At 35.1% G+C, this 23,746-nt stretch overlaps 1 protein-coding gene across 2 annotated transcripts in view; it reads left to right on the top strand.

The window, feature by feature from the left end:
* Window positions 1-22,681, top strand: part of AZI2 (5-azacytidine induced 2) — a 35,057-nt gene extending 12,376 nt beyond the window's left edge. Inside the window, exons 2-9 of one of the 2 annotated variants that reach the window (XM_061196447.1) lie at window positions 4,600-4,820; window positions 6,274-6,399; window positions 6,889-6,988; window positions 8,061-8,209; window positions 12,570-12,628; window positions 18,152-18,270; window positions 19,682-19,843; window positions 20,555-20,642. In XM_061196447.1, the coding sequence (XP_061052430.1) occupies window positions 4,605-4,820; window positions 6,274-6,399; window positions 6,889-6,988; window positions 8,061-8,209; window positions 12,570-12,628; window positions 18,152-18,270; window positions 19,682-19,803 (891 nt within the window). In that variant the 5' untranslated portion in view covers window positions 4,600-4,604 and the 3' untranslated portion in view covers window positions 19,804-19,843; window positions 20,555-20,642. Of the gene's footprint in view, window positions 1-4,599; window positions 4,821-6,273; window positions 6,400-6,888; window positions 6,989-8,060; window positions 8,210-12,569; window positions 12,629-18,151; window positions 18,271-19,681; window positions 19,844-20,554 lie in introns of both variants that reach the window. The other variant, XM_061196446.1, reaches the window with a different exon arrangement.
* Window positions 22,682-23,746: the final 1,065 nt, after the last annotated feature.

Here is a 23,746-nt window from a genome sequence, read left to right as displayed (position 1 = left end):
CCCCAACATTCTGATTTGCATAGATCTGCACTGGAGCCTAGCAATCAGTAGTTTTGAAGAGAACTCTAAATGATTCTAAGGCAGTTGTCCATTCCTCACTTTGCAAACACTGCTCTAGGTCAGCTCCAGTTTCTTAGAATATTCTTGTAAAAGACCATTTTTTGTGTTGCATGTTCCTGTAGGATACATTTATCATTGACTTTCATGATTGAGAGAGGCCCACTTAATCTTGTCTTGGGATAATATTTTTGACATTTGTTATGTTTTAAAAATTAATATTATCAATTCCTGATAGGCTATTTAAAATACTATCTAATCTTTTGATCATTCTAATCTTTGATAATAATATTCTGCTCATGGCACTCACTTTTTAAAGATTAAAGTAAACACAGGTTTGTTATTTTAAGATAATTTAAGTTATGGTAAATAAGTTTAGATACAGTATAAATTTTCGCAAATGTTAAAGCTAGCTCGGTCTAGTTTAAGCATAATAAGAGCCAATTAGGCTTTTACCATTTATCCAGAAAATCAAATTTTCCGGGCCAGATACTTTGGATACCCATGAAGAGGCATTTCATCACAAAGTATATAAAACTGAATCTTACTTTACTGTGAGGTAGGCTATTGCAGCTCCCTTTACTTCTCTGTAGAAATAAGGTTGAGGAAGGATGCTTGCGTAAGCAATAAAGCCAAAGGTTACACATAGCCTATTTTGTTACTTTGCTAGCAGTTTTCCTTTCAGTATAGTAATAAATACAGTGGGATATCTGCCTTCTATTATTTGGTACCTTTCTGAGATCTCATTTTCCCTGGCCCTGCAGCTTTTAATCTCCAGAAGTTGGGTGTGTATGGAGTAATATGATAAACATTAATATTTCTGATACTTATGTGATTTTATATTTATTTTTGCAAGGATAGAAATTAAATTTTTCATTTTCATTTCATAACAAATTTAAATGATAACTATTAAAACAAAATTTGATGCGTATCTGTGATGCAAGTGGATTTTCTCTTTGGTGTGCTTGTCTATTTCTCATATACTTTTTAAGACAGATAGGCAATTTTTTAGGACAGTGCATTCCAAGTCATGTTTATAGTATATAGAATAATGATATAAAACTTGAAAAAAGCTTTTTTAGGCAAATAATGTTTTCTTGTATTTAGAGAGAGAGACCATATGCAACTTTGGGTGATTTATAAATAAAATAGGCAACAGATATACGTATATAAAATAAGCAATCTGACTACGCATTTTATCCTAAAAATCACCAGTTATCATACTTTATAAAATGTGACATTGTTAAATCATTACACTCCCTTCCATATAAGGTACTTAAAAACCTTCCAAAAGGTTCCTGCTTTTGTAGTTCTTGATGAATTTAGTGTGTAAAAGATTCATTGGGGAGGGAAAAGTACTAATAGTTCAGACTCTGAAATCCAAGTTTTTGTGCTGATCTTGGTTAAACTTCATAACCTTTATGGGTCCCAGTTTTTCCGTCTGTGAAATGGGTGTAATAAGATTTTCCTACCTCATAGGGTAATCATGAGAGTTAATGGGGATAACATTTGTAAAACACTTAGCACAATACTAAGTAGTTCATTTGATTACGAATATATTTTATAGTTGTTGTATAAGTATTCTTCACATTCTTGAATCATGTCCACGTTTTTCTTAAATTCCACAGAATAGGGACCAAATCCTATAGTCTCTTTATCGTAAAGGACGATCTCCATTGGTCTCCATTCTGTTTTTCCAATCTCATCTCTTGTCATTCCCCTCCTCATTCTTTTTCCGCATACTCTTTCAGGCCCTTGAACTCGTTACCCCTGCTGGAAGTTAGCAAACTGTTAAAGTTTAAGTACAGAAAGTACAATAAAAATAACCACGCTCTTCACCTAAGAATGCAGGGTTAAGAGTCATTTGATCTTTCCCGGTACCTTCTTTAAAAACTCCTCCTCCTCCCCACCCCTCAATCCTCATAGCATTCTGTATTATCTCAAATATATTACGTCCCTTTATGGCATAACAATTATTTTACTGCACAGCCGTCTCCCACATTGGGTTTTCCTTGCTGAGTAAATGATTGTTTCATGATAAAAATGAATGAGTAGGAAGTCGCACTGCTGACCTAGTTAGAACTTTGTGTAAAGCAAGAGCATATAGGTTTGGATCCTCAAACTGCACAAATTGTGGGACACCATCTGTTTCAACTCTGTAGAGCAGTTTGGTTTTCAACTGTCTTTAGGGAAAAAAAGAATGATTCCAGTTGAATAAATCCTCCATTTGGTTGGATATTAAGACACTTTAAGTCAGATGTCTAAGATAGGCACAATTTTACTTCTCCTTAAGCTAGACTGCATCCTATCACTTAACTGCCCATGTGCTCTTATTCTGCTTGTTCCTCTTTTAAGATAAAATGTGTGTGTGAAAGAGTCTTAGATAGAGATACATATGCCTACTTGAGGTTTGCAGTATGGGAATAACCCATACTTTCCTTTTGGAAAGGAAATATGAGGATTTCAACTACTAGCAATATGATTCGAATGATGTTTACTGTTATTTTGGAACAGAGTTGAATCCAGAGAGGAAAAAGTAAACCCTTCAGAGGAAGAAAACTTTACTCTTTATCCATCATTAGGAGAAAGTGCAGTTTTGTACTGGAAGCAGCAGGAGTTAATTATGGTTATGAGGATCTGCCACTTTGGGGGGATATTGTAGGATATTGGGGTATTTTTCGACTTTCTTGATAAACTGGCAAATAATCTAACTTAAGGAGTTGTCCTACATGGTTAGAAATTTTTAAATTGGTGTTGGTGAAGAATGACTGAATCATAGGTTTCAACTACTCAGATTTGTAGTAAACACATTTATTTTTGCCTAACTTTCCTATAATCCTAGATATAAACAAATCACTGGACATGCCAAACTCTGACTTTAGTTGAGAGCAATTGGAAGCTTTCAGTTATAAAATCAGAAAAGCAAATAGACAATGATGGAAGACCTGACCCTGAAAACAACAAACAAAACCTTCCCTTAGTATTCATGTTGTCTGAAATAAAGCAAAACAAACGTTACAGGCATATGTGTGTGTGTGTGTGTGTGTGTGCGCGCATATTATATATACATAAACTGAATCACTGTGCTGTATACCTGAAACTAACAGAACATTGTAAATCAACTATACTTAAGTAAAAAACAAAATTTTTTTAAATAAAATATACAATGGAGAAAAGACAGTCTCTTCAATAACTGGTGCTGGGAAAACTGGACAGTTCATGTAAAAGAATGAAATTAGAACATTCTCTAACAAGATATACAAAAATAAACTCAAAATGGATTAAAGACTTAAATGTAAGACCTGAAACCATAAAGAAGAGAACAGTCGGAACGCTCTTTGACATAATTCATAGCAGTATTTTTTTTTTGGATCTATCTCCTAAAGCAAAGGAAACAAAAGCAGAAATTCACAAATGAGACCTAAATAAACTTAAAAGCTTTTTCACAGCAAAGGAAAAAAATCCGTAAAATGAAAAGACAACCTACTGAATGGGAGAAAATATTTCCAAATGTTATGACCGATAAGGGGTTAATATCCAAAATACGTAAACACCTCATACAACTCAACATCAAAAAAACAAACAACCTGATTAAAAAATGGACAGAAGACCTGAATAGACATTTTTCCAAATACAGATGGCCAACAGACACAGGAAAAGATGCTCAACATCATTAATCGTCAGAAATGCAAATTCAGACTACAGTGAGATATCATCTCACATCTGTCAGAATGGCTATCATCAAGAAGCCATTGGTGCAGCTACTGTGGAAAAGAGTATGAAGGTTTCTCAAAAAACTAAAAATAGAGTTACCATATGACCCAGCAAGTTCACTCCTGGTTATATATCCAAAAAAGTAAAAACACTAATTCAGAAAGATACATGCACCCCAGTGTTCATAGCACTATTTACAATAGTCAAGATGTGGAAGCAACCTAAGTGTCCATCGACAGATGAATGGAGAAAAAAAGATGTGGTATATATGTACAATGGAATGAATACTACTCAGCCATAAAAAAGAATGAAATTTTGCCATTTGCAACAACATGGATGGATTTGGAGGGTATTATGCTTAGTGAAATACGTCAGACAGAGGAAGACAAATACTGTATGGTATCACTTATATGTGAAATCTAAAAAATAAACTAGTGAATATAACAAAGAAACAGACTCACAGGTATAGAGAACAAACTAGTGGTTACCAGTGAGGAGAGGGAATGGGGGGGGGCAAGATAGGGGTAGGAGGTTAAGAGGTACAAACTACTATATAAAATAAATAATCTACAAGGATAATTGTATAGCACAGGGAATATAGCTAATACTTTATAATAATTATAAATGGAATATAATCTTTAAAATTGTGAATCACTGTGTTGTACACCTGAAACTTACATAGTATTATACATCAACTGTATCTCAATAAAAAATGAAAAAGAAATAGGAGTTTTTAAACATTTCCCCAATATTCACATTATTCTAAATATACCTTCTTTTTTCTGCTCATTGATTCAATGAGACATTCTATTTTATGTTTTTAAATAGCTGTCATGGATGCACTGGTAGAAGATGATATCTGCATTCTGAATCATGAAAAAGCCCATAGGAGAGATACAGTGACTCCAGTCTCAATATATTCAGGAGATGAATCTGTTGCTTCACATTTTGCCCTTGTCACTGCATATGAAGACATCAAAAAACGACTTAAGGATTCAGAGAAAGAGAACTCTTTCTTAAAAAAAAGAATAAGAGTTTTGGAAGAAAAGGTAATTTATCTATTTATCTTCATTATGTTTGTGACTTAATAATTCAAAGCATTTGAAATTTTAAATACTTTTCTGCTCTGTCTTCCATGAGTGTACCAAATTTCTAAGGATAACTCACTGCTAATCTCAAAACCCTGGGCATTTTACTTAGCCTACTGTGTTTCACATATCATAGTGCTTGGTGAATATTTGCAGAATAGGATTAACAACATGAAGGGATTAAAGTTCAAATATTTTTCTTACCTCTTTTTTTCAGATTGCCTTACCTTCATAGCTGTATGTATTTTATTCAGGATTTTTAAAGATGTGCAAAAAATTATATACCAACAAAGGAAATGAAGTGTCAAAAGGAAGAAATTCCTGGAACATTGTTCTGATATGTTTAATAACGTTTTTGTCAATACTGAAATTTTACCAGGACTGACATCTTCTTTACCTCAACATTCTCCTTTAATGCATTTAACTGATGAATTAATGTTTTCTGTTTACACCTTTTAATGCAGAAACTTATAGAATACATAAGCAAGGTAGCTGATTCAATTATAAATCATCAGATCTACTTAGCTTATTGGGAAATCTTCCTCACTCATCCATTTATTGAGAAATCTTCCTCACGCATCCATTTATTTTTAAAGTTTAACTAAGTTCATTTTTCTTCAGATCATAGTTTATGATCCTTAGATCTTCAGTGTAGTGGTACATTACAGACAGCAGCTTCCACAAAGGTGGAAGGAAATGATCTAGTTATTAAAACTTAAGGATAGGGCTTGGTGGAGTTTCACTCATTTGGAGGAAGTAAGAAAAGAGGACTCAGTTGTAAAAATAATCAATTTCTTTGTATTCGTATGAATTTTCTTAATGACTATTAAATAAAATTGTGACATACTGGATAGAGTGACAAAAGGTAACATTTTGGAGCTTGTAGTTAGGTTTATTTTAAGAGTCAATAGAAAAATGTGATTTGGTATAAGTAACATTGGAAATATTTCTGTACTTTGTGACCAACAATCCTAATAATTTCTCTTCTGGAATAATACAGGACTTGAACTAACACGTCTATTCCTTAAAATGTCAAGTACACACTAACTTGATACTTTTCTGATGATGGAAATTAAATACTGTGTGCTGGCTTGGAAAACACATAAGCACTATAAAAGAATGATGTACTGTGTTTAGTATGACGAATTAATACTATAAATAGTTACTACAAAGTATAAGATACTGATTAAGTAAAAGCCTGAAAGAAGAGTTTTAAAAATATCTGTTCTGTACTTTTTACTTTCTTAATCAGTAAAGCTTAATTGTGTGGAAGTGAAATGTTCACTTAATTGTAGTCCAGGCTTTATTCTCTGCATTACAGTAATTAAGGTAAGTTGTGGAGCCATAGAAGACTGACTTATTTTCTTACGTAGAATATCCTCTTAAGCTTTGTCTTCTAATTTTATACCATTAGCTTATAGGAGCTCGAAAGGATGAAGAAACAAGTTCTGTGGGACGAGAACAAGTAAATAAGGCCTATCATGCATATCGAGAGGTTTGCATTGACAGAGATAATTTGAAGAGCAAATTGGATAAAATGGTAAGTTGGTTTGAAAAGGATGGTATCTGTATATTGCAAATGAGTTTTCTCCTTCAAGAGGTTAAAATTAGAAATGAGAGATATTTACACTTATTAGATAAGAAATTTGCATGCTCAAGGCAAAAATAGAAAATTTTGATAGGAATATTTGTAAGTTATTTCTATACAAAATAAGTACTCAATATGTAATGATGTTTAGGTCTTTTTTTTTTTTTTTTTGATGTTTAGGTCTTAAGTACATCTAACACCACTAACTTCTTTTGAAAAATCATGACTTAGTAGAGTTTATCACTGTTGTTTTAAAAAAGCCAGTGAATAATATGTCCTAAGTTAGAAAAAGAGATTAGTGAAAAACTGAGTTCATTTCCCACCTTGCTTTTCAAAGGCTAGAATCAGTTTTTTCAGCATCTACCTGAAAATTAATATATAATATAATACCAACCTATAGATTTTATTGAATGTAATTTGGCATTTTCCCTACTTAACTAGAATAAAGACAACTCTGAATCTTTGAAAGTATTGAATGAACAGCTACAATCTAAAGAAGTAGAACTCCTCCAGCTGAGGACAGAGGTGGAAACTCAGCAGGGTAGGCCACTTAAACTTGTTATAATTATTCTAACGCAATTAATACATTTTTCCATTCCTGTGTTATATCCGTGATCAGTTTTCTATATCTGTATCCTAAGGACTTATTTTTTAATTTTTAGGCTTATATTAATTGCTCTGCTTTTACAAAATATCAACTCCTTTTAACTTTTCCTTGGATATAAATTGTACTTTTCCTAGAGAAAATTTGATGGTTTTTATTCAGGGCTAGTTTGCAGTGAAGTAGATGAAGAAAGGAGTAGAACCCCATCCTCTCCAAAGCCTCTTGCCCACTGTTAGATGCCCTGTCATTGAGTAGTTACAGTTGCTTCCCCTCCCTCCCCGCCAATTTCTAAAGGTTGTTACAATGTGCAGATGAGATGCTATGTTGAAAAGTTAAGAGTGGGGGATGTGGGTATTAGCCTGCTCCCATGCATATTCACTCTGATGAGACAAGCTGACGGTAGGCCTCTGAGAGACCTTTTAATGGGAGGTTGAGGTGAGATCTCTCATGGCAGCTGATTGGGGCTTTTTCTCTGTACAGAGCCTAAGGAACCAAGTCAAGGGTTAGTCCGTATCCAGTGGTATTGAGTTTGTACAGTGGAATGTTTATGAATAAAATTGTTTGGAAGTTATCTTCTAGGCCTGATGGTCAAACTTTATACTTTCTAAAGGGACTAGATGGAGTGATGAGCTGAGTGAGCATCAGTTTACTCACTTCATTTAATTCTTATCACTCTTAACCTTGACATATATAGATTATTCATCCATCTATAATTTCAGCATATGCTTGATATGTGTTGTATATTTTAGAGTTTCAGGCTGACAAATTTGCTCTTTAACCTAAACCAAAAATCAGGGATAGGGGTGATTAATACATTCTAAAATAAGATTGCTAGGTTTCTTATTAGCATAGATACTTGAAAGTAATTACTGTTTTTCAGAAACTTAGTAATTGTGCATGTTTTATATTGGTTTTTCTTTTAACCTGCATTTTATTAGCATAATCTTTTTCGAATTGCAACCAATGTAGAAGTCAGAAATAACAATTTTAATGTCCGTCCTTTTTGTAGTGATAAGAAATTTAAATCCACCTTCATCCAACTGGGAGGTGGAAAAGTTGAGCTGTGACCTGAAGATCCATGGTTTGGAACAAGAACTGGAACTGATGAGGAAAGAATGTAGAGATCTCAAAATAGAGCTACAAAATGCCAAACAAATGGTATTACAGAATTATTAAATTGAGAAATTCAGCATGCTGTGTGCATCATATGTAGGATTTATAACTAAGTATTAAATCATAGAGTTGACATAAATTATAACTACTTAAGAGAGTTACATTATCTGAAAATTTGCCTTTATCTTCCCCTTTAATCATTTTTGCTAAATATGATAACTGTATACTTTTAGCATAATCCCAGAACTATATGATTTTGTTGTTTAAAAGCTAATTTTTAAAAACCTTATTAGTTTATTAATTTATTAAAGCTGTTCTTTCAGACTTCCTTTCCTTCAATTTCCTTAAGTCATTTTTTTCTCTGTAAAGTTTAAAGAGAACTCAGGTTTTAAGTTTCCCACTTCATTTAATGTAATAATTTGATTAATTTAGACATGACAGGAGACTTGATTTTTAGAATTATTAAAACAAAACTTTACAGCATCCACTAATTCTCAGAAGTCTAATACTTTTGGAGCAACTTTAATTTTCAGCAAATAGCTGAGAAGGCAAGAATTGGGGTTGGCGGAGTTGGGGGGTGGGGGTGGGGAGCAAAACAAAAACCCTGCTGAGCTGCTAAAGTGTGGTTAGCCTGAAGTCATCCACTGGAACACAAGTTGCCTCTCAGGTCCTCACCCAGAGTCTGTCTACTAATACAGTGATCCCTGGACAATGGGGTTGTGACCCGTGGAGGTCTGCTTATACAAGAATTGTTTTCAGTAAGTATACAGTCGGTCTTTAGTATCTGTGGGTTCCACATCTGTGGATCGAGGCCACCGCAGGTTGTAGACTACGCTATCCATTGTTGGTTGAATCCACGGATGCTGACCCGAGGATACAGAGGGCCAACTGTGGGACTTGAACATACGCAGATTTTGGTACCCACTGCGGATCCTAGAACCAGTGTCCCATGGATAGGATACTGAGGGACAACTTTACATTGGGTTCAGAAAAGCTTGGATAAATGTTTTCAATGTCATGACAATGCTGAGAATAAAAAGAAGGAATGATAGAGAAGCAGAGCAGTGTGGGAGCAATGCTCCAAACACAAAGTTTAAAATAGTTATTACAAGAAATTGAAAAGTTTAATAGTCTGGAGTTCAATAGCCATTATATACATTCTATACACTATGTATTTCAAACTAAGGTAGCCACTTAGATAATTATTTCTCAGGTCAACATTTTGCCCACAGAGTATCCAGGTGGCTGCTGTTCTTCTGAGCAGCCACCACCTGAAAGAGGAGCTCCGCCCACGCTTCCTGACTGCCAGCCAGCACTCTGCCCTGAGTCCCAAGTGTCCTTAGATGAGCCGACAGGTCTCTCGTCTGTAATGTGGTCTTTACTGAAGATGACCACTGGTTAAGAATGAGACAGGCATTAAGAATAATATAGCATCCTGCCTTGGTCTTTACCCCATGAACTCCTCTGAACTGGACAGTGAGAACTTGGGAGCCCCCAGGTCTGATAAAGGGGAAACACCCACTATAAAAATTACTATCAACTCCCATTAGAGCCAAAAAAAATTGTTTTTCCTACTTGACATCTGAAGTTGATTTTCCTAGCTTTGCACCCGTGATCACATGCACAATTCCTTCAGCAGCTTCCAGCATCCTGTCCTGCAAGCCCAGTTGCCGTAGTAGCCCTTGAGAGGCTTCTTTTAAAAAGATGTGCTTGCAGGAAAAGATCTGCATCTTGAAGCTCTGAATTACAATTGTCAGTATATACTTTCTACTTGAAATGATTTGATAGCTTTTATAAATAATGGATATCTCCTTATAGAGTAGGAAGCAGAACCATGGAATCATAAAAACTTGGTTCATGATTGTGTTGCTTATTGTGACATTAGCAAACTCATTTAACTGAACTTTTTTTCTATAAACTTGACATTAAATATCTAAGCAGCATGGTGCCTAGTACATAGGGTATTCAATAAGTGAATGTGTTTCAAAAAATTTAATTAGGGTAATCGAGAAAAGCAGCGCTTCAGGGGTGTATATGTGTATATGTGTTAATACAGTTCAGTTCTTATTATTTGTTTTCCACTAGGTGGTGCTAGAGGATAAATTTGCTTTTAGTTTAATTCATCTTTCACAAATCACAGAAACAGACTTGAAGGTAGAAGAAACTTTAGAAATCACTTGTTTTATTGCTGATGAAATTGAATCTGAGAGACTAAGAAACTTTAAGAGTTGAAGGTGAGGTAAGGGAGGAATTTTTTTTTGAAAAGGGGATTTAAGACACGGTCCCTTCTTCATAGGAATTTATTTGGTTGGGGGAGGGGAGATTTAAAGTCAAAAATGCTTACAACTAATATAAAGATATGAACCAGGGAAAGATGGAGTGGAGATTTATCAGTTTATCAAGGGTTCCAAGTTTAAATCTTGGTATTGTGGGATGTGTACATTTCAGTCTTGTTTCAAAGGTGTTACTGGTCAGAGTCCTCTTGGATATGGGAGTCAAAGAGCAAGCTATGGACAGAAAATTTATGTTCCCAATAATCTTATATCTACTGTAGCCATACTTACAAATATTTTTAAGATGGTATTTTCTGTGAAACATATTTTATAACACCTGCTGAAGTGTGAAATAGCATCCTACATGGACAGAATAGTGGGGCTTTGGGGGCTTTGCTTTTTTTTTTTTAAAGTACTTAGTGAACTCAGTTGATTGAGTGTTTGGTATTAATGAGGTCAAGGTTCCAGGGTCAGTTCCACTATGGGCCTTTTTTACTTTCTGTATCCTCCAGTTTTCCAGCCACTTATATTCAGAACAGTGGCTTCTTTGAGAAAAACAGACACTAGGACCGAAGCGTAGGAAACACTGGCTCAGTAAATGGAGTTGGTGTAGATGCCTAAGGTAGCCAATAACAGCCTCTTTAGAGATGCACAGTGTGCTGTGTGTACTAAAGGTTCTGAGCAGTCCTGAAGTACAGGAACCTATTTAACTTGAACAGTGTTTCCCAGGATTTTGTAGCTATGGGCCCATTTATGTGAAACTCCAACATCAGATGGCACAAGTTGGGAAGCAGATCCATTACTGCCTTTAGAACATGGCAAACTGATGACTGGCCAGGGATAGGGTCTTTGAGTATTAGAGACAATTCCTTTGTGCTTTTTGCTAATTTATGTTAGATTTTCTGAATTGTTAGGTGGTAGCTGGAGAAATACTTCACCAAGCAAAACTGTTAGGTGTTTTGTTTTGTTTACTGTCATTGGCTTTAAAAACAAGGAAGGTTTCCATTGTGCATATATGTATAAGTATACACTAATTAAAATGTATATTTTTAATTAATTATACAGAGAAACGATAAGTGACTTGATCTGATTCCTTCATTTCCTGTGAGGAACAGGAAAGGAAAATGTCCAAGGTTATGTGCTTTGTTAGTGGTCAGACTTCCTCTGACTTGTGGGCCAGTTCTGTTTCCCCTCTCCACAGGGCTCCCTGAGATGCAACTAAATCATTTACAGTATTTAGTTGGTATTTTCTGAACAATCAGATCCAAAGACACTTTAACTTCTGTAGTACATTTTGATATTTTACACTCCCAAACTCAGAGGACTCATGAAGTCCTTTTGTGGCTTTTTAGTGTTCCACTTTAAAAAATATCATTTAGATTATATAAATAAGAAATGGTAAAGTTAAATTTTGTTCTCTTAGTTTATACTGGCCATTTCTGCTAATAGAATTAGTGCCTGTGATAGTCATTTTAATTTGTTATAGACCCTGAATTGAATGCATTGCAAACAAGTGTGTTACAGAGTTATCTTAAATGCATTAAGTCCACTTTTAAATATCTTTTATAGGTTCTTTTTGTCATCTATAACCTAAACTACTAAAACTTGGAAGTATATAAGGACTTTATGAAGTCCTTTCCCTGTCATTTTTTTGTGGAAAGAGGAAATTTATGTTAATCTTTTTAAACAATAACCTGTTAAATTTTGGTACTTCTTTGTAATAATACCAAAAAGTGAAATACCAATAAACTTCCATTTTCTGGTGGAATTCACTCAGCTATACCTGAAGAAACAGTAATTTGATAAATTTGTTACCCTTTTTTGAATATAGATTTCAGATTGGTATCATCAGAAATACATTTTGTAAGACTCCAAGGTCTTTTATGTGAGAGCAAGTGTATTTTTTCAAGAAAATTAAAGCATTAATGACTTTAAATAATTGGAAATGATTTAGAAATATCTGGTATAGATTTGGAGTTATTTCATTAAAATTGAATATAAGATACTAGTTTTATGCTGTACAGTTACAGATGTATTCTGTAAAAGCTGAAGCACGTGTAGGGTAATAAAGTTTTCAGAATAAATAGAAGATAACAATTACAACTTTTAAACTGTTTTTTAAACAATGACAGTATCCATCTCAGGAAGACAATCTGAAGAGCAGAGATCTCCAAAGACTAAGCATTTCAAGGTATGAACATCCTTCAACATTCAATAATAATACATTATATAACAATAATAATTATTCTGTAGGCCACTTTGTATAGGTACTTAGATTTCTGTTATGATTTAACCTTAAAAACAGATTGACACTATTTGGGTACTGCATGTAATTTCTGATCACAATGTATTTATAAAAAATATTTAACTGTTCCTTAACAACAGGCTTGAACTTGAGCAGTAGAAAGGTGCATATTGTGATGCCTTAGATAAAATTTTTGAACATTCAATAATATTTTAGATAGGATTTTAGGGAGCTAGTTGTGCAGAAGTATTCTGTAATCCTGATTTTTACATGAAGAATTACGCATTTCCATACACAGCAATATCACTTTGTCTTAAGGGCAAACTTGGACAGCCTTAGTCTTTGATATGACATGAATTTTAAGAGAACTATCCTCTTCGGGTAAGAATAAAAGTAGCTATCAGAGTTCATGTATGTTACTTCGGCCCTTTTTTTCCTCAAATATATATATCATTTTTATTTAAGTAACATAAGTGCATTGTTTTATCTGATAATTTTTGTTCTGCTATGTTAGCATCCCCTCTCTCCATGGATACTTCCACCCAATGAAACATACTCATTTGACTTCATTGTTTGCTCGTTTGGCTTCCAAAATTTACTGAATTATCTCATACCTATTCCTCCTATCAAAAATCTAATGGAGAGAAACGCTCAGTTGGGGAAAACAGTATGAGGAAACACAGTGCAGCCCCTCTTCCAGATCCAGGGGCAGCCCCTCTTCCTGTGTGAAGGGCCAGCAGTAAGTATTATAGGCGTCATGGGCCAGAGTCTCTATTGCAGCTACTCAGCCCTGCCATTCAAACAGTAGCTCACTTATGCCTTCAACTTTCATCTAAATATACAGCAAGGAAGTTTTTCCTTTCTTTAAAACATGTGTCTAGTATAGCGTCCATGTGAATTATTTTTCCAAGCTGTCTTCTATGTCAGTTACCTTCTTTCTTCCTGTCAACCTAGGTTTCCCCTTATTAATTTTGTTGTATTTGTCATTTTTACAAGCCTTCTTAAACCATTTTTGGAAAGAAGCATGTTAGAATCAGAGTAGGTCAAATAAAAGGGCTTATATAAATAGTTTATTAGAAGTACATGGTATAGAACAGGGCTTCTGCTTCCATTCATGGGCATTGTTACATAATTTGGATCACTTCTTTTGAGAGTAACTTGAAAAGTTGTCCGCCACCCACCAAAAAGATGTGTGTTTGAAGGCATCATATAACTAAAAAGATAGTGAAGGATCTCTAGGCCAGGATTTGGAGGAGGAGGAAGGCCCCAAGAGATGAGTCTGGTTTCTGAGGCTGAGAACTATGTAATTGTGGCTTCGAAGTACAGTTTTGAATTCTCTAAAGCTCAGTATCAATTCAGGGTATCAACTGAGAGAAACAGATTTTAGAATGAAGTTCAGTCTAAGAGTTTCTGTATGTTAAAGAACTGTGTAATTAAAGCGGGTCCTAATGGCTCCCCAGTGCTCAAGTACATTTCTGTGTTTGCAAACCCATAGCAGTGTGGATTGCAGAACTGATTAGCTCTCCCTCTTCTGGTTAGCAACTAGAAAATTAATAATCAAACTTGTAGCTTACCCTTGGTAAACTTTATATCATGCATTTTTATGTTAGCCTCATTCCTGACTGCATTTTATCTTGTTTTTCCTTTACCTTATCATTTATACCTATTTACAGTTTATAGTCCTATGTTTTATTAGTCTTTAAGTTACGTCATCCACTTCTAAATAGAACAATTCAGATGATAAATTAAGTTTACTATATTAGGAGAAAAGTACATAGGAATGTTTCCATAAAACCATTAACTAAAAGTTTAGGTATTTTTAATGATTATTTTCCAGTTATTTGGAAAACTCTCCTTTTTGGAACACCTCCTTTTTTGCATTTCCTCCATCATATTGCCAGGGGAACGAGGTGGTACCATATTGTTTCCTGAGTGAACATTTTAATTACTGGAGGCCTTTTATATGTTCCTCATTGTATACAATATCATTTAACAATAACAGCCCTGCCCATCAGAAACTTGGCCAGTGCCCTGCTAGTGTACTAGTTGGGGTTACCTTTAGGTTGTTGCCTTCAGTTCTTAAGCCAGATCTAGGTATGGGGTAACTTCTTCAGATGCAAATTCTTGGTTTAGAAAATAGGGATTAGGTTAGTGTTTTTCACACTGTGCTGTGTTGCCTTAGTTGATCATGAAATTTTGTGAGTTAAGACAAGCATTTTAAAAATAAGAAATAAAACAGAATAGAACATAACAGAATATGGGTTGCAGTGTAAAATGATTGCCTGCTGTGCCTTACAATTAAAAATACTTGAGGGGGCTTCCCTGGTGGCGCAGTGGTTGAGAATCTGCCTGCCAATGCAGGGGACACGGGTTCGAGCCCTGGTCTGGGAAGATCCCACATGCCGCGGAGCAACTAGGCCCGTGAGCCACAATTACTGAGCCTGCGCGTCTGGAGCCTGTGCTTCGCAACAAGAGAGGCCGCGATAATGAGAGGCCCGCGCACCGCGATGAAGAGCGGCCCCCACTTGCCACAACTAGAGAAAGCCCTCGCACAGAAACGAAGACCCAACACAGCCATAAATAAATTAATTAATTAATTTAAAAAAAAATACTTGAAAGATGCTTGTTTGAAGAAATCACAGTTGTCAAGATATACCATACTTTCATTTTAATTCCTCTGGGGAATGTAATGGTTCAATAAATTTTCAAAAGCTAAAGAAAAATAGGGCTGAAGTTAAAAAAAAATTCAAGTAGATTTTTCTTATACAAAGGAACATTCATTTCAGTATTAAAGAGTTGAACGTACAGTGTCAATTAAGAAAACTGAGCTTTTACACAGTTTTTACCATGTAAGCTGGACATGTGCCCCCTTCTTGAGATGTGGATAAGCAGGTTTCATTACGTTTAAAATTTAGAGGTGTGGAATTTTATACTGGGATGAAGAAGGTTGTGTTGGAAGTCAGTGGTTGGTAAATATGTGATGAAGCTGAAGGTTATGATGATTTGAAAAATGTTACCCACGAAGGGCAGCAGTCAGTCACAGGACTGGATAGCTAAAAGGCAGCTTTGAACAGCAGCTTGTTAGAGTCAGGAAGTTCTCCTGCACCTGCTTCCTTGTGTGTGAAGTGAGCTCCCAGGTTGCTGCGTTTGTGTGAGAACGGGGTGAGGTGCCTGTCTAGCACATAGTACGTGCTCAACCACCGTTATCTTATTGTCTCATCTGTCTTATTTCTTAGGGTTCTCATTTGGGGTGCTCTGGTGCTGCATCTCAGTGTTCAAGTAGCTTTATGAGTTCTTTGTACACAACTATATATATCATTAGGATTTTGCTTGTATGGTTTAAAGCAAAACTTAACTAATTTATATTCTCAGCTGGTGGGAGGTAGAAGGGGAACAGTTTATAGTCTCAAAAATACCTGGATAAGTAAAGGTTAGCTGGAGCTCTGCTAAAGATCTGTGGATGACAACTGTCCAGTCTTACTTAAGCAATGATTTAAACATTTTGTTCAAGTAGAATTTTAAAAATTTTAACACACTTTGAAGACTATAGCACTTTAATATAAATGGTGAAGTGTAAAGTAACTGCCATTACTTTGTTATCCACAAGAGGGAGAGCTTATACTTAGTAATAATTTTAGTTTTTTATATCTGTAGTTTTCAATTCAGGTGACATTAAGGGCAAAAGAAAAAGATTAGACATATGTTAAACTAGGTGACCTAGTTTTTGGTGTCACCTAATTTATAAGCAGTCTTCATTAAATTGAATTGGAAAATGTGTATTAGTGCTGCATTAACACCTCTATTATAATTTTCTCTTATTTTATATGGGTAGCTATTTTGAATGATGAAATGTTTGATATTCTAGTATCCAAACACTGTCTTGAATACTGTATTTGCTTTTCTCCAAGTCAGGTACTGATTTACCATCTCAAGCCACTGTTTTTAATCTGTATGATTCATATCATGACTGTCTGCATGAATTAGCACATGTACAGTGTTTACACTTAGCTGCTACATAATGTGAGTAACTCTTTTTGGGAAGCATGCTGAATGCCCAGAATTGCACCAAGGAATCACTGACTCTTCACACTTCAGACAGTTCCTATGTGAGACACTCATTGTAGCACACAGCTCAGATGTTGACTGCCGAAGCAGAGGTGGTTAACTAATTTTTGTGAAGTAATTATTTCACACCTATCAAAAACTTGCAAAAATCCCTGTGTTTTTTAATAGACTACTGGTTAACAAATGACGTTACAACAGATTAAAACAAGTAGATTTTTCTCAAAAGCAGTATAAAGTTTATTCTCCTGCTCCTATTGAAAGAATTATAGTCTGAGTGGAATGGGAATATTTTGACAAAAAAGGAATGTCATAATTCAAAATAACTGTTTTTGAATATATCTGTTGTTTCCATAATTAGAATATTAGATATAGATATGAAGAGTGTTATCCTTGTAGTTTGTTTAAAGGTTTTTGTTTATAGCTAGACAAAAATTGAAGCATGACGTGACATGTTTGTTTAATTTGATTTCATTATTACTAAAATTACACTAGTATCTTTAACAGGTAGTAGGGGTTGTTTGAACACTATGAGATCAGTTGTTCTTACATATGTGTTGAAGATTTTATTTAGTTGGCAACTAAGAACCTAAAAAAAAAAATCATGAATATGCAAATAAGAATGCTTAATGGAAACTCAATAAAATTAGGTTTAAAATAACTGATTTATAACTTCTCAGATAATTGAGGTAAAATACTTTTAATTATGAGAGGTATTTGTGAAGTTTTTATTTCTGTTTCATATAATCCTCTCTCCAGCTCCTTTTCCCTTACCAGGAAATCAGCTGGCTCTTCATGTCTTGTGCTGTCATGTCACATTGGTTTAGAACCAACAATATGAGACAGCCCAGTCAAACATAAAAGACTGGAATGCATGAAACCTAAATTTTATTTTAATGTGGGCTTTGGTGTACATTCAGAATTGATAACAGCATTTCAATTCACAACATCAGAACAATCAAAAGATAAATACAAATTTAAAATCCATCCATGAATGAATGTCACTTTATTCTTCATCAGATTTGCAAGTGAAGACCATATTCCTTACTATTAAATATATTAACGCCACTGCACATCGTAGGCTATCATAAAATCTCAGTCCTGAGAAGAGAACTATTAAACTCGTTGGTTAGAACACTTTTTATAATACCCTTCTGTTTAATATAGTTCAGTTAATTGATTAAAATTAGGTCAATGTTATTGTGAATAAGATTTTTTCACTTGTTATAATGCTCTATTTAAATATTTTAATTATTTAATGAGGAAGTTTTATTTAATTTGTATTATTTCACAACGATTTGAGCAGAAATGCAGATAAGCTCATTTCTATTTTAAAGTTATCCCCTTCTCTCCACAGAGAATAATAACCATTAACTTTTTTTTTTTAAAAAAAACCCTGTATTTCAGTGATAATATGCAAAGTGCATACTGGGAACTGAAGAGAGAAATGTCTAATTTACATCTGGTGACTCAAGTACAAGCTGAACTGCTAAGAAAGCTGAAAACCCCAACTGCAATCAAGAAAGGCAAGTCAGGGTTTGCCGGAAACCACTGATTCCAGCCAAACTGCTCAAAGAGCAACTCGCTATCGTATCTTATCGAAATCTCATCAAATGAGTTTGATAAGCCAAAGTATATGTAGTCTATTCACAGCCACCCATTCTCTGCTCTGGCTTCAGCCTCATACTGGTCAACTTCACACATAAAGGTGTTGCTGATGTGTGTTTCTTCAGTACTGTATTCTTTTCCCCTTGTGGCTTTTTTCTCAGCCAAGTGTTGCTTATGTGTTCAAGGCTGAGGTGTTAAGTTTTGCTCTAGTTGACCTTTTACCACAACTACTTCATATATTAAAAAAAAAAAAAAAAAAGACACCAAGACACCAAAAGCTACTTTCATTCCAGTGCTACAGAATACACCAAAGACGTAGCTCTTTAAATTGTTTTTAAAGAGAGAACTCTGATTCGTTATTTGGTTATTTTCATTTTTTGTAAACTTAGTTTTTCTTTCCTTAAAGGATAGATTGTTTTGAATAGAGACTAGATGCTATTCACTTAGCCCTTTCAACCAAACAAAAATTTTCATTGCTTTGCTTTTCATATTTAACTGCTTGGCTGATTAAACCTTTTCTTGAGTTTTGTGTTAACTAGTAGTGGCTACTTTGCCAAAGCTGTTTCTATACCTCAGAAAAAAAATCAGTGCATTTGTATCTTTTATTACGTAATGGTTGTATTCCTGTAAAGTTGTGTAATGTAAATTTGAATGCCGTAAACTTTATTTTTAAAGGACTGAGATGTGACTTACTTTTTAAAAAATCATTAATTTAAAATTGTCATTTGCACCTCAAATTGTCCCTAAAGAGGGCACAAGAGATTTTATAAATAGTTCTCCTCAGGAAGGTTTCCTGTGGGGCGGGGGATGTTGCACGTTGGGACAGAAAGCTAAATTCAGAATTGCCTTTCCGTTTCTAGGGTTAGTTACTTATGAACCAGGCAAAACAATAAGGTGCTTTGGCACGCCCCAACTTAGTTTACGGTTCATTTTGTCCTCAGGTTTTCCAGTGGCCAGGGTTACGTATGAGACAACTTTAAGTTGATGGTAGAAATAAGACCTCTCTTAAACGAGACTCATGGAGTAATTTTTCAGTGAGTTTTCAGTGTGCCTCTTATATACTAAATAGAACTTCCAAAAAATAATTAAGGAGAAATGCTCTCTTCTCATTTGGAAATGCTTATTGTCGTGTCCCTTCTGAGCTGGTGAATGATCAATCTTTTCCTGCTTTGAACCGTAAGTTTCTAGCACGTTTCCTACGACAGTGCCAGGCCCGGGGCCACCACTCTCCACAAAGAACTGAAGCTGAGCACTGTCACCTCCTCCCAAGAAAAGGGGCAATGAGCTTATTTTTTAATGTGGTTCAGTTTCTTTCTCCTTTAAAACTAGAGTCAAGCCTTGGTTGCACTTGGTATCCGTCTTGGGCTGAGGGTGAATTTGTCTTTGCTGCCTGGGGAAAGGGAATGCAGAGAGAGGGAAGCACACCCTTGCTTTGTGTCGTCTGTGGCTGAACAGCAGCTGGAGAGCGGTCTGTTTTCTAAGCCATTACAGGTTACTAAACTTTTTTTTTGCTTTTTTTTTTTTTTTTTTTGACCTATATTGTGCCCATAGCAGAATTTACATTTACCATTATATATATTTGACAAGAAATGAGATGATTTTATAGCTTTTAATTTAAATTGTTTTATCCATAAAAGCCTTTTAATATATATTAAATTTCAGTTGGGTCTCACCAATTCACAATGTAGTTATTTCTGGAAAAATTTACTTTTGGACCACCTGTGGAAAACAGATTTGACTAAGCTAAGGAATATTATATCTAACAAAATTATTAAAACTTAAGAACAGCTTTCTTAGTCTCCACTGACACACAAACAACATTCTGCAAGCCTTCTCCAGCCATATTAAAAGCCAGGAACAGGGTCTTTACTTGTATTTTAACTGAATTGGTTTCCAGCTTTTTAAAATAGGAATTTCTTCATGTTCACTGTGATATGGGTGGGACAAGATTCCTGTGTCCATTTTGCAGACGAGAGAAGTGACACCTGGAGCAGTCAAGTGTCACCCTGTCAGTAAATAGCAGATCCAGGATTAGAACTGAGATCATCTGTCAACTTCAAGTCACACTGCCGCAGTGATCGTACTAACTTGGAAATGTCCATTTCCAGTTCTAGAATCAACCAAATTAACAAAATGTTTGTTTACTGTTTTCTGATCATAAATACCAGGACAGCTGATGCTTAGCCTGTGCTTTCTTTTCAGCTTGCGCCCCAGCAGGATGCATGGAAGACCTTGGGAAAGACAGCACAAAACTGCACTTGACGAATTTTACTGCAACGTACAAAAGACAGGCCCCTCTCTCACCAAACGGCAAAACTCTTTGTCATGCCACGTCTTCCCCTTTACCAGGAGATGCAAAGGTTTTATCAGAGAAAGCAGCTCTCCAGTCATGGACAGATCATGAGCGATCCATTCCTCACGATGGCACAAACTTTCAGGAACACAATTCTTATGGCAGAAATTCTCTAGAAGATAATTCTTGGGTATTCCCAAGCCCTCCTAAATCAAGTGAGACAACATTTGGGGAAACTAAAAATAAACCTTTGCCTTTACCCAACCTGCCACCACTGCATTACTTGGATCAACATAATCAAAACTGCCATTATAAAAATAATTAATTATGAAGAGATTTATGATGTTCTCACGAGGTTGCTGTATCTCCCTCAGTGGTTTTCTTGGGAAATCATTAACAAACTGAAAGCAGATTTTGATGAAACTTTTGCAGAGTTCTTCAGTATTTACATTTGCACATAATGTACCGTATTATGTAGTTGATTTTTCAGTATGAAAGAACACCCTCCAGCTCCATATTCTGGCTAAGAATCAGATATGTGTTACTAATTAATAAACCTAAGGTGTTTCACAATGACAACTCTACCTTTGATGACAATTGTACATTTCTGCCCCTCACATGAAGAATGGAATTGAAAGTTTTCAGACATGGTTTTACAAAGCATGTGAAATGCCTAACTCATAAAAATAAAGGATACCATTGTATCAGAGAAAAAGCATGTTAAGTTGCTTTAAGTTGCATAAAGGAGTAAAATGGCAATGTGACTTAGGTTATATTTCTGCTGACCTTATAATGCGTAAGGATAAGGAAATTACAGTGGAACGATATTATCTGGGTTATTGCATCTATATGTGCTATTATGTCTCAAAGTATAAGATTTAAAGTCATTTTTTAATGATGTTGATAAAATTTAAAGTACAATTTGGATTTTAAGACTTGAAATGATCTGCTCGTTGAAGCCAACTCTGTCCTGGTACATCCCTCAAGTCTTAATTGAAAAAAAGTGATGAAATAGTTGAAAAACCATGTGGTGTGTGAATAAACTATTACAGTCATATACGTTATCCAGTTAGAAGTAGGAATAGTATCACAAAGGCTTCAGTCTAATCTGTCCTTCAGTGCTATAGTGAAAATCCCAATGGGTGTGTAACTATATAAAGCCGTTTTCTTCAAAGGGTCTACACCTGCTTGTTACGTAGAGCAGCTTATTAACTGGTTAAACTTTGTTTTGAAATGTAATTTTACTTATTGAGAAAGTGGTTTTTAATTAATTAGAAATTATAATCCTAGAAACCAAATTCTGTGCTGTATTGATATATGATATAGTATAATCATGAAATGTCCCCCAACGCTTTGATTCTAAGAGCCTGTCATTTATAAACAAGTAACAAGGATGGCTTCATACGGAAATTTCTCTGTATCCTTTCAGGATGGTGGTATTAAGAATATTAGTAATATATGCCTCCGTTCCTACATCTTTTGCCTGAGATAAAGTGTTTCATGTAGAAGGCCTTTATCCTTTTTGATAGACAGCTCCAAACCCCTTGGACTCAAAAGAATATTTCAAATCTCTTCTGCATTAACTGAATAGCATACATATATAAACAGTGTTCACCATTCACCAGATATTTGTCTTTCTATTATCTTACTCACTTATTCAAGCTTGTCTATGATTGATGGAGTTGGTGTCAGATGCTGGAATTTATTCTGACCAATGAACACAGCTGACTCGAGGGAGTACGATCTCCTGCCAAGTAATAGAACAAAACCCAATATGCATAAAACAAATACAAGACTCCAGGCTTTAGCTGAAGGAAGCAACTACCTGTGTAATAAAGCAGCAGAAACTATTTGTCATGTGGCTGCATAGGCTGTACATTATATCTAATCTCTAATGTAGCTTACTGGTTTGTCTTTTTTAAAACCAAGATTGAGCATTTTCTTGGTAAAGAAAATAAGTCGTATGACATAGTGGCTTGATTAATGTTTTGAACAATGCCAAGACATTACTTAAAATAAATTATTTTTGTTTGAAATTGAAGTGGAAATATTGTCCTTGCCTAAATATTCCAGGGTCATGTACCAATTATAGGTTGTTAACCTGATTCATGTAACACATTTGTCTTGTTAAACCAACTTCTGAATAGAGACAATGCTTTTGCATCTGAACAATAGGGTAGCTATCAAACAGGTATGCTAGAAAATAAGGGGTTGATGTTCTTGACAGTTTAAAGTGCTAAACAAATGATGTAAAACTATTTAGGAAAGAATAACCAAAAGAAATTTTCCCAGTCATAAATTTTTAAATGTATTTTATGATCATTTCTGTTATTAGTAAGATTCAAAGAGAAGTGAGAGAATGGCCCATCTGTAGCTTATTTAAAATGGAAAATTTCGTTGACTTGTTTCATACTAGCTGAAGCTTGCTCCAAAGGACTTCCCTTGAAAATTTCTTTAACCTCCAGATTTTTATATGGATAACCCAATTCAGCACATCCATAACTCAACAGAGTGAAAAGAACACGGATAACAACAACAAAAGCCTCTCAATCCTCCCCATTAGCTAAAATAGAAGTTACATCTCTAAAAGGAAACTGAGGTTCTGCTAAAATGGAACCTAATTCATAAGTAGAGCAGGGATGTACCTCTGTGGAACAGAAGAACCAAAGTAGAGGGGAGAGTTCAGGCTTCAAGCACTAAAGGACTGAATCCTGTGAAAACAGTCATGGTCTCATGCAGAAGTGCTGTCTGGAGAAGGCAGATCGTACTGGTAGAAGATCTGTGGCCTGTCACTGGACAGGAGAGTGTCAGCAGAGGTGCAGGGGTGCCAGCCAGAGGAAGAGCCGAGTGGACGGGGACGGATTCCCCAGAGTACCATGCATGCAGTGGACATTTTTATACTCTATAACCTAGTCTGTCTAGTACCTGTGGGGAAGGGACATCTACGTAGATGAATTTTCCACATAAAAATGAAGCTGGCCCCTCTAATTCTAATTAAAATTATAAAATAACCACAAGTTGTATATTTTTAGTAGCTTTTTAAAGTGACCATTTTGCTCTTTCTTCACTTAAGTCATTAAAAACAAACTAATTCCTGTGCT

Source organism: Eubalaena glacialis, chromosome 7 (genome assembly GCF_028564815.1).
Source record: "Eubalaena glacialis isolate mEubGla1 chromosome 7, mEubGla1.1.hap2.+ XY, whole genome shotgun sequence".
Lineage (NCBI taxonomy): Eukaryota > Metazoa > Chordata > Mammalia > Artiodactyla > Balaenidae > Eubalaena > Eubalaena glacialis.
This window is presented reverse-complemented; position numbering and strand designations above follow the sequence as displayed.